The 12,378-nt window shown below is 35.3% G+C and overlaps 2 protein-coding genes across 2 annotated transcripts in view; one reads left to right on the top strand and one right to left on the bottom strand.

Annotated features, from left to right (window-relative positions):
- The window catches only part of LOC138329093 (cysteine--tRNA ligase, cytoplasmic-like), a 211,417-nt gene that overhangs the window by 73,071 nt on the left and 125,968 nt on the right, over nucleotides 1-12,378 (top strand). The gene's annotated exons all lie outside the window — the stretch shown is intronic.
- LOC138329092 (uncharacterized) overlaps nucleotides 1-12,378 on the bottom strand; it is a 149,690-nt gene that overhangs the window by 63,914 nt on the left and 73,398 nt on the right. Inside the window, exon 2 of the mRNA XM_069275835.1 lies at nucleotides 3,181-3,267. Coding sequence (XP_069131936.1) covers nucleotides 3,181-3,267 — 87 coding nt within the window. The remainder of the gene's footprint in view (nucleotides 1-3,180; nucleotides 3,268-12,378) is intronic.

Here is a 12,378-nt window from a genome sequence, read left to right on the forward strand (position 1 = left end):
ATATTCAAAGATATAACCATGGCGACCAAGATAGGAAACAATGAGTTTGAAGGCGAGCTAACGATGCTGATACAGGAGCTTTAATTGTTACTGGCCGCTAGTCATTTGGCCTCACTATCAATCGGACATCAATATCTTCCAATATACCTGCAGCGCACCTTGTTTAGATATTCTATTGAAGGGTAAAATTTTCCTTCTGTCATCATAGATAATAATCACTGATAGACAATAATCATTAACCTGAGATGGGTGAAATTTAATCTTTGAGATTTCATTATTCTTTTTTTTTCAGCCTTTAAATAGATAAAATCAGTACATATCCAATATAAATGTAAGAGTTTTATTGTACGTCGTGAATGTATCAATATGATATATGTGACCAAAGATTGCCTTAACTTATAATACGATTCTTAGAGTTGATTGACAAATTCATAGGAAGGTTTGGAGATGAGTTTTATAATAATTATTAAGGCTACATTCTGTCTAACAACTTCCAGAGCGTTCCCCTGCTGAAGCCCTATCAAAGTTGTATGTAACTTGTACATAAAATCCTGTCATTGTGGCTGTATTCTGGCCATTCACCAACTGATCAAGAGCTCTTAAGTCCCTGAGCTGACCTGAGACGGCTCCAAGCCGATCCAGGTCTGGTAGTGGACCAAACCAGCGGTGTCCGTCCACACCAACACAAGTCAATAGAGATCGCGTTTGATTTAATTTCCCAGTAAAACATTTCCATGTAGGGACCATTTCTTATGAGATGATGTTTGCTGTGTAGTAGGCAATACTAAAAGGAAATGGTTGGGAATTGATCGTGAGTATATTGTCAGCTGAGAGACGCTGGAATAGCCTCGATTTGGCTACTATCCTACAGCTTAAGGTCTAAAGTGGCTCAATTTGGCCAAAACATGCTGGTGCCAAGCATTTCAGCAAAGCTTGCTGATTTATGACAGCTATTCTAAACTCCACTCAAATATTTGAACTGAAAAACCATCTTACTTTGTCTTTATACATATTGGATTCAGAGAGGAAATGGATGTTCTAGTGGCTCCATCTATCATTGTACGTTGAATGTATATTCTCAAGTATTCCACAGTGGGGGATGAGGGAAACTAGTGGTTCTTCCAAGGATTGATGCTATGTTGTAGCTGATAGATAGGTAGCTGGCTTACCTTTAGGCTATAAGTTAGCTTCACACTTTATGTGACTGTACCAGTACAAACTGTAGTACAGTAGATGTTCTAAAAGACAGATCGACTGTAATACCTACGGTAGATGTTCTAAAAGACAGATCGACTGTAATCGACTGTAATACCTACGGTAGATGTTCTAAAAGACAGATCGACTGTAATACCTACGGTAGATGTTCTAATAGAATGATCGACTGTAATACCTACAGTAGATGTTCTAAAAGACAGATCAACTGTAATACCTACGGTAGATGTTCTAAAAGAAAGATCGACTGTAATACCTAGGTAGATGTTCTAAAAGACAGATCAACTGTAATACCTACGGTAGATGTTCTAATAGAATGATCGACTGTAATACCTACGGTAGATGTTCTAAAAGACAGATCGACTGTAATACCTACGGTAGATGTTCTAAAAGACAGATCAACTGTAATACCTACGGTAGGTGTTTCTATAGACAGATCGACTGTAATACCTACGGTAGATGTTCTAAAAGACAGATCGACTGTAATACCTACGGTAGATGTTCTAAAAGACAGATCGACTGTAATACCTACGGTAGATGTTCTAAAAGACAGATCGACTGTAATACCTACGGTAGGTGTTTCTATAGACAGATCGACTGTAATACCTACGGTAGGTGTTTCTATAGACAGATCGACTGTAATACCTACGGTAGATGTTCTAAAAGACAGATCGACTGTAATACCTACGGTAGATGTTCTAAAAGACAGATTGACTGCAATACCTACGGTAGGTGTTTCTATAGACAGATCGACTGTAATACCTATGGTTGATGTTTTAATTGGAGAATTAAACCAGTAACAGCATCAAGTTGCCATGGAAACATGGAAATATCCAGCAATAATTTGAAAGTTGTCTTGCAAACTACCGATTCAAGTTCAGTTTTAAATCGATGCTTAGCATTGCAGATACAAATACTTCTATCAAATTCTTCCAATTTTTTCAGGCATGTATAAAAGAAACCTTATCCTAACATAGTTTGGCACAAAAAAGTTGATGATCAATTGTCTTTTAAAGGCGATCACTCTTATTTGATCATCTATGCACTCTTGCAGTTCTGAAAAACACTACCCTTGTTTTTTTAAGAATCTGCATTGAAAGCTCATTTGAAACAATATTTTTCTATCAATTTTGTAGTCATTGTGTTCCTGAAGATGCTTGTGAAGTTAAACAGGCTACAATCAGAAAACAATCAAACATCCGATCTTTCACACAAAAAAACCCCTCTTCCTGTCATACATTTTAGATTTAATTTGTAATTTGCTCCAGAAGATGCCATTTGCAATCTCCATTGATCTAGCACTAATATAGCGTGCAGTAGTGCTGTCTGCTCCTACTTTGGATTTCCTATTTGTCGGGGAACATGTCACATCTTCATCAAATTGTATATGAATTTTGTAGGAGGTATTCAAATTCCTCAATATGCATACACTTCAGTGTGACAGGTTTCCACTAGTGTATCGCTGAAGGTGAGACAGCCATTGTGATGATCTGTTGTTACATCGTATTGCCAACAAACATGTCTATATATATTTGGAGCGTTGGTGTCGATGAACTTTTGGATCTAAAATTGGTCAAGCTGTTTAAAATTTAGAGACTTTATACTGACTAAACATGAAACATCGAGTATTTTTTTCAGCCATTATTTTAGAAAGGCCATTTTTGAAACTCTTCATGAAGATTATCCTGAAAGCTACTTTTGAAAAGGGGAGATAATTTGGGAAAAGGGGAGATAATTTGAAAAGATTAGAAAAAACGGTAATAGTTAGATTATGATCAATAATTTTGCAACTTATGAACAGTAATTGGTGATAATAGTGGATTGAACTCCAACCCGGAACCAGATATTAATAAACAGCAGAACAATTTTATTCCAAGTTATCAAACCCAGCTCAAAACATTTTTTGGTGATTTGAGAAAAGATTGACAAGCCATTTGTATAAGAGTTTTATTACAATGTGGTACTCACTTTTACATATATCGTTTTGTCGAGTGTATCCCTGCCTCTCTGCATCATGTGATGTCCTTGGCAGTTTCTCCCATTGTCTGTATCGTACTGAAAATACAAAAACAAGATGGCATGGTCAAACTTGTGAAGAAGAAATGTGAAGGTCAAACTTGTGAAGAAGAAATGTGAAGGTCAAAATTTAAGAAAAAATCAGTTATTAGCAAAGCACTGTCACGACCCTGAGAAATGATATATAAATGAGTTGTTCAATAAAACATGCTGACAGACAATGAATGACACAATTTGCTGTAAAAAAAAGTAAGTCAAGTACAATAGTGACTTGTGTTTGGAGTATGTGTTTGTTGTATTGATATCATTGCTTACATGTAAATCTTTTGTTCCTGTCAGCCATTGATATTGCTAGTTCATTATGAGTTAATCAATAGCAGTTTTATGTAACTAGGTGTCGTAAGTCACACCTGCCTTAATCAATCATTAGCTATGTTTGGTGAGACGCTATTTATATCCGCTTCCTGTCATAAACTTCCGATAAGTCCACGCTTACCTGCAATGTCCATAATCAATTGTATCCAAACTTTTCATGTCCTATAAAAATCCTATGTAAATTTCCTACAAATCGCCCATACATCATTGATAATGAGGCTTTTAAGGCAATTTTCCATGAATATTATCTGTCCACAATTATCGAAAAGCTGACAATTTCGTGTAATTTTTGTTCGAATTGTTTTCTAGTGTAAACATTTTTTTGTTGCCGGAAGAAACGATGTATCATCAGTAACACGCAACAACGCTTTTGAGTAATTTAGATAGTTTGTGTTTCGTTATGATCTGCATTTTCTGTTGCTTCTCCATTACTGTAAATGAATGTTAATATCTTTGCATGTAAAAAGGTTCATTATATTGTGTACGACAACCAATGAAGGCTGTCTGTCCATGTTATGTGTCATTTCTAATTATTATCCTTTGTTTCAAACTTTCTTGATGATTCAGTGACACCATGAGGTCATCTGTGAATTACATACCCTCTATAAGCCTACGTTTACAAGTTAAAATATGGCTACATGTCATATTATATATCCTAATGCTTTACGTTGTTATTGAAACAGTTGCTATGGAAACTGAACATTTTACATTCTGTCAGGAATTGTCTATTTTTCTTTTATAGATATTTTCATATGGTATGCACAAGCTGTGTTGGTGATATGCTATTTTCAAGGTTTCTGATAATGTTGTAGTTTGCTATCTTCCTGTTATTGAAAATGAAATACCATTAGATTGATATTTAGATATATTTTCATGACTTTTATGAAGTACATGATAATGCATAGTCTGAGCTGTGTAAATCATATAAGTGAATCTGTACAATAAATATATATAAGTCACATCGGTGCATGTGAATTGTGTATTAGACTTTTTCTTTGGTAGAAATATAAAAGAAATTTTATTACTTTTTGTAGACAGTAATTATAAAACTATTCTTATTTCTGTTACCTATGTTTGAGACATATATATATATATATATATATCATTATATGGCTTCCTTGATCTATTAAAATTCATAGGAACGATTTTTAAAAACACTCTACGATTTATTTCCGTATCGGCCTGGAGAGTTGATCACACTTGTACGGAATCCCGTCATTAGCTTCGACGATAAAATTGTGTGATTTTATTGCCCAGACAAGAGAAGTTTCATGTCGCTCACACTAGACAACTATCATGAATAGGAATCAATTTGTAAAAATGTGGACTGATAAATCAGAGGAATTATTAAAGTTTTAACGACCTGTTAATCACCTTGTCCAGATGTTCCAGTGTAATCAAACAGATATTATGGAATACAAAAATCAACATCGATGACAACCGAGCATGTGATGGGTGATATTGTCCACACAACTGTCTCGACTTATTTTACACATGAGGGAGTTTCCTTGGTAATGGGCCGAGTCAGAGGGACCTGTGGTCGGTCTGTCTATAGGGTCATTGGAGACAATTAAATTAGCATGCTCCTGATCCTACTAGGGACATCCCTCAGAGTACCAGAGGGCTAAAGATGATACCCAGGAAATGTTATACCAGGGGACTAATACTATGCATATTATATGGAATAAACATTGTGCTGAAATCTTTTTGGTCAAATTAATCTGAATTTGACCCTTCTACTGGACAGTATAAGAACACGAATATGATTCAAATCGGAGACAAACTGCTGGAGGCACCAGCGTGGCATCCCCAGAAGACGGTATGGATCCAGGAATGTAATCTTTGAAATCTCCCTGGAGTTCTTTACCAATACATAATGAACAGACTTCTCACATGTTCCAACTGCTGAGAGCCACATTTGGGAGGAGTTGTAACCTGCCCCTGGGGGGATAATAATCTCTGTCTACTGTTAATATCTACTCCTAATTAAATCTCTGTGGCTATACCATCATATCCATACCCCACACACTATCTCAGTCAGCTCCCTAAGGTTTCCACACATGACAAGGTTCAAAGACTCTCCTGGTATCCTAAAGATGATGGATATTATGGGATGGACGCCTTTTGGTGCAGCCTACAGCTGCTGGTGTGTGTCAGAAGGACAGCGTCTTCATGGAGATAAATACAATCTGTTTGTAGGGTCGATTGTCTTTCAGTGGAATCTAGATGTTTGCTTAGATATCAAAAGTTTATCAGCTTGAACTTTCTTGAAACATAAGTTTGAACTCTCTTTCAAATTCATTTTTATAAATACCTTTACGTATCTATGAATTACTTATTTTCAATACATTCAGATATTCCATATAGATTAATGTTAAGTTTCTTTGCCTTGTGTATTCGACATATGTATGTATACATATTTTAATGCTTTTTGCAGAATTTTACACTAAAACACAACTGCCCTAGTTGTATTTTCTGATTACTTTACATATATATAGCAATTATTGCTAATGTTACAGTATATAATATTTCATCTTATCACCACCTGAGTATGGCCATCTGTAGTCCATGCTGATGACAATGAGGAGGCTGATATCCCTACTAATACAGGGGTCACAAATATGTCTTCCTTTACACCGTATTAGGTTTAACAGAGCCTACACAAATATTTTGTTTTTATGGGTAGAAACACAAATATATGCCAATCCATTTTGACAGTCATTGCTGTACTGTATCGTTTACTGATCTTGTTCCCCCTCAGGGCTGTGATACTGGGCCTAGTTGATACTGTTCAGTCGATGGCCATATCTGATTAATTGAAAAGGCTAGAAAATTGCTAAACATTCCTAAAAGGTTAATATGAACATAATTAATGTGTTTCCCAGTGGTGGAAAGATATCCTAATGGATGGCAGAATAGTAAACGACAAATGTTCACCTCTTCAAATACTGCAACCCAAATATTTTAACTGAAATGAAATAAAGACATGCAAGTACAGTATCATTATATTCATGTCGTTTCTTCTATGGTAGGTCAATGTGAGACCCTCCAATAATCTGTTGAATGCATATTTTTTGTAATATATTTATCTTAAAGATGCTCCACTGCTGACAAATGGTATTTTTTCACTATCAAAAACATGAGCAGACGAATTATTATTATTTCTTCAGTTACAAAAGTTGCTTACTTTACACCATTACCACTATATATATTGAAAAATTTGAGCTTTTAATTTTACTTCAAGACAAAAATATTGAAAATAATTAATTGCATCCCGAAAAAATTCTGTGGCATTATGTCCTATATGGAATGAAGTACTGATTGCCCATGCACCAAAAGCAAACTAAATTATTTCATTTTGTTTGTTTGTTAATTTGACATATATATACACGAGTTATTGTTAAATTGATGAATATCGTTTATGCTCTGTCGATGGTGGAGCATCTTTAAAACTTTTTTTCTTTTTTTTTTTTTTTTTTTCACGCCTCAAATTGTTCACTTTCCATCTTCCTTAATATACAGACATATCAGCCATAACCTGTTTCTCCTTTCTTGTAATTAGTGTGCTAGCTGTTGTATCAGTATAACTTATTCATAAAGGATAATAGAATTTCTATTTCTATGTCTCGGTTCACCATACGTTCATTGTCAGCATATCACGGTAAAACAGACACAAGTTTTCCATTATCTGGATTTGTCATTACTCTAATTTGGTAAAGATATTCCCAATGTTTTGAAATATGCTTTAATTTAACAAGAATAATGATTCTTAAAATCAGCGTTAAAATGTAAATGTCTTATTTATGTCACTTGTGCCGTAACAATGTAGTTACACTGTTGGTGTCTAAATAGGCCAAATGATCAGGTTATGTCAAAGTATGATAACGGCATGGCATTAACTTTATTACACGGGATCAATAGATAACCTGATATTGATATAATGATGGAGGGCAAAGTACACCTCCCCACTTAGGCTTGGCTGTAACCATGTGACAATTCACACTTGCGCTGTGATGCACCAAACATTACAGCAAAGACAAAGGCGACACATGACCGCACTACACTGGACAATGGAACATCTTCCTATCTTGTCTCCTCACATTCAAACGCGTCTCAAGGGGCGACGCACTTGAGTGGCTTGGAGTTGGGTTTATGTTTTCACTTTAATGCAGCTTTATGGGAAATGTCAGTACTGTCTAGTAATTTTCAATCGTCAACTGTCGGTTTAATTCCTTCTGTCAACTATTTAGTTTTCTTTATAGCAAGAAAATCTTTAAAAAATGTTAAAGTGTTGAAGTGGTGAAATAAAAATTTTAAAGTGGCCTTTTGGTTGCCATGTTTACGACCTGGAATCGCCATGGCAACAGAGATAGGATAGCCACAGTAATAAAGCCACTGACAGGTTAGGTTTAATTTCAGAGTTCTTCTGACCTTATGTCAAGGCTAATTTGTTACACAAAATGCTTCTTCACTTCAACGCAATAAAATTTGATCCCAAAACTCGCTCATTCCAGAAAGCTGATTTCCTTAATTCCAAATGTTGATCAGATTCTGAAGATCCTTGCTATAGTTTTCTCCTTTCCATCAGTTCATCTTACCTTGATGAATTCAAGTTCCTATATTGATTATCAGACTTTTCAGTGATATTTCCTTTTTGGTTCTGGCATACTTGGTGATGATGTCATTGAAAAAGACTTCAGTGATTTACTTTAGCATATTTGAAGGAAAGTCAATTATAACAATATTTTGGGAATTCAAACCCCAGAAAGGAAAAAAAAATACTGGGGTACTTCAATTTATTCTTATTCATCTACATTGACAATTCCTCATAGAAGGCATGGAGTTGTACATATAGTCCTGATAAACAATTCATTCATTCTTTTGCCTTTTTGACCATAAAGATTGTATCTATAGGTTTCCTAAGTAGCTTCCAATTAAAATGGTTTTGAATAATACATAGATGCCAACATTGAGAGGTCGTAAAACAAGGTCATGAAAAGGACATCTATACATTTTATATGTTCCTGCTGCCTTTATCTGCTCAAATGGGAGAAACATGGATAAATACGAGGAGTCATTGGTCACACAAAAGGGCCCAGATGAGGAAAAAATCACATTTTCACTTTTTCACATTTTTATTTACTTTATGGTGTGTAGATCATGTTTACAAAATATCAAAGCCGTAGGATAAAGCATTTCAGAGATATGCGACGTTGAATGAGGCAACATGTACATTCATTAATGGCAAAATTAGCGACGTGAAAGCATCACGTCATGAACATTGACGTCATGTCACAAGGCTGCCAATGACGTTACATAAAACATACACATGCATATGACTATGCTTTGGACTGGTCTTTAACATCAGAATTTATTTCAAATTTTTACAGTTAGCTTGATCAGTGTTACATGAAACTAAATCATTGTCCGTTCTATCAAAATACAAGATAATCTGTGACACGTACATGTAACAATCAAATTCTACGACATGACGGGGTGAAACACTGCGTACTGTGTGTAACAAAAAAAATGTGTGTTATTTAATTTCATGGTCTCGAATTTTAAAATGTTTTCGTGGGTAGAGATATTTATGGTTCGCCAATGATACCATTAATGCATCAAATATGATATTTTTTTTATATTGATGGTTCCACAGCAACCGCCAAAAGAACAACTCCACGAGGAAAATTACATGCAATGATATTAATTTGTATGTTCGTATTCAGAATTCAAAGAACTGTGCATTTGATTAAAGTGTACATGTATATACTTCCAGATTCTTTTAACTAGAATGTTGGCATACGAATAGCATTAATGGAGTGACCGATGAGATATGTAACGAAGAAGTCAAATAATATTACATTTATGCATGAACAGATTTTAGCTACATGCACATGCATGCGTATACGCTCATGTGCTAAGAATTGACTAAGTCCGAATAGATGATGTAACCAAAACCATCAAAACTAAATTTAATGTAGATCAAATGATCAAATAAAAAAGACTAATGCATGGAACATCGTATTCGGGTTAGATGAGGTTTTCATGGTGAATCGAGCCCGAACTATCCGATCTCTTTGCGATCACCCTGGGACACCACTGCATGTGTACAGGTAACAAGTAATAGATATTTTCTATTCCCCATGTTCCTTTCCGTATGACCGGAATAATGTCGTTCTATCTCATCCACAATACGGCATATAATATATACAATTATACATTTCTATATATTTTGTTATATCTATACATTCAAGATCCGTCTTGTTTTTGTATCAGTGATTCTTAATCTGATTGTAGTGTGCTGGTTTGTTAAAATGTTAAATGGTTTTTTTAGACGATATGATATGGGCAGTTCATACATGCACTCGGGATCGAGCAAAGTGGTCACAATATATAGCACCCAGGAAATGGTGATGGGAAAGGAGGTTGTTATGGTAAACAAAGGCAGTGTTTCTTTATCAGATCAACATTTAAAACACTAAAACGATGCATGTCTTTTACTTTTTTCTGTTAAATGTGTGTTTTGAGTCAAATATTTAGATTTCTTAAATTGTGAATAAGGAAGTGTTCGTAGTTCTCCGATCAACATATTTTTTTTTAAATTTTATATCATGTAGATAAACTACTGGATTTAGTATACTGACCCAACATGGCACATAAAACAAAACACTTGTGGATGGAGTGATCGAATTTAAGAAACGATTGATCGCCTTTACATTTCAGACTCTTTTCTTTCAATATATCTGCTAGACAACTCAAGAACTAAACCTAATTGTTAGAGTTCTACTTATATATTTCGGATAAAAAACGTAAAGAGAAATTGCAATACACACGATTGAAAAGAAAAAGACACAAAATATGTTTCAAACTGAGGGTTCTGAGAATTAATAACAATTTATATCAATTTGAACCCACCACAGTACCAATGGATAACTATAGAGGTCCTTATGCTCTGGATCAAATGTTCCACCGGGTTTTTTTTGTCTTGATTATAAGACCCTTAAAACCAATATACGTACACTCTGGTACACAGATACAAATTTATATAAATTGTAACTAATTCTCAGACCCCTGTGGTTTCTAAAATAGTTTTTTTTCTGCATAAAGCTGTTTCTAGATGGTGTAGATGAACTGAAAAATAATGTTTCACCCTAAGATTTCTGCATTAATGAGTGATTTAACTAGACCGAGTAGGGTTGGTGTGCGGGATTCTAAAAAACTGTACAAAGTATATGAATCATCTTCGTCCCTTGACAACTCCATGTACCATGTACTGTATACTGTCATCAAAATTTATGCTTTGGTCACAATGATCGGCCGCTATCTGGAGATAGGGGGTAATCGGGAGTACACCGCTGGTTTTGGGCCATTTCCGATATCGCACAACACTGGTCAAAAAATTTGTCCGACATAATTTACATTAAAAGGAGGCCGTGCGGTAATCGCATGGCGTCTGTTTCCAAAGAGAATTTTTTGGAGGCGGGTGAGGCAGTGAATATCGACCTAACAAATCTAATGCTTAATCGGCCGATTATCATATGATGTCCGGGCAATAACCGGCCTATTCACTTGACATCGTATGAATATCGCCTAAGTAGATTATGGATAACGAAGGACACTTGTACCCCAGGCCCGGCTAAATGTCGGGCGATGTGATTACCGCTCGATTCCCGGCCGGATATCGGACGATGCTTAGGATAAGTGGCCGATTATGAAATTCTACGAGACACCGGAGATATTCTTACTTTGAATTAAAACTCTTCGGGCACGTCCTCGATGCTGTCTGAGAGTCCCGTCCATCGGCCGGCCATGTCTGGTGTCCGGCCGGAGACCAGGAAAAATGGCTAAAATTCATGCCGGGAATACATCTTAAGCCTTATCAGAAGGGGTTGTGATGACCAAAGCATAAGTACTGAACTATACGGAAGTCCACTATAAATACCGCATTACTTGTTATCATCGTCGCATAGTTCTACACAAAAAATATACATCTTTTGCACTGATCAGAAACTTTACTTATTCTCATACAAAATTAAAGATCATCCACAGGTGTTTGGTTTTATAGATATTTTCTCACTCTCGCTCTCTCTACTAGAACTACGTATGTAGTCATGTAAAGAGAAAAAAATATGTATTGAGCCAAACACCTCTGGTTCATCTACAGAGTTCAATTATTGGCTGATGAAATCGGCATCCTTGTCCTCTAAAAAATTTTAAAGAATACTTCTAACACAATTTTCTTGCCTTTATTTTGTCTTTAAAAGAACATCCCGTTGTTTGCATTTTAAGTTTCCACACTCGTGATATGTTTGCTTCATGTATATCAATGTATTCGGTATATTTTCAGTGACTTTTACGACTCTGGTTTTCGATATTTTATTTTAAATATGTTACGACATATTTCAAAATATTATAACTTGTGAAAGAGCAAAGCCTGTGAAATTTCCAGAATATCCGCGGAGAAACAATATTGCCAGATAAGATTAAAAAATGTTAAACCGTATTAAATCAATTACAAATATTTTTGTCCGGATCCCCTGACATGTGGCATATTGGAATTTCAGTCAAATATCTGCATAACTACTCATTGAGATAAATCAGGATTTGTTTCACTGTTATCTTCGATTTATTTCCATGAATATATTAATTGTTATCTCCACTAACGAAGAGAAAACAATCTCAATATTTTTTCTAATATGCTGTTCGCAGCTATATTTATTCATTTATTTATATCTTTGTTAGACCGTACCTACATGTATATACTGATCACCTGAT

This window comes from Argopecten irradians, chromosome 8, assembly GCF_041381155.1.
Source record: "Argopecten irradians isolate NY chromosome 8, Ai_NY, whole genome shotgun sequence".
Lineage (NCBI taxonomy): Eukaryota > Metazoa > Mollusca > Bivalvia > Pectinida > Pectinidae > Argopecten > Argopecten irradians.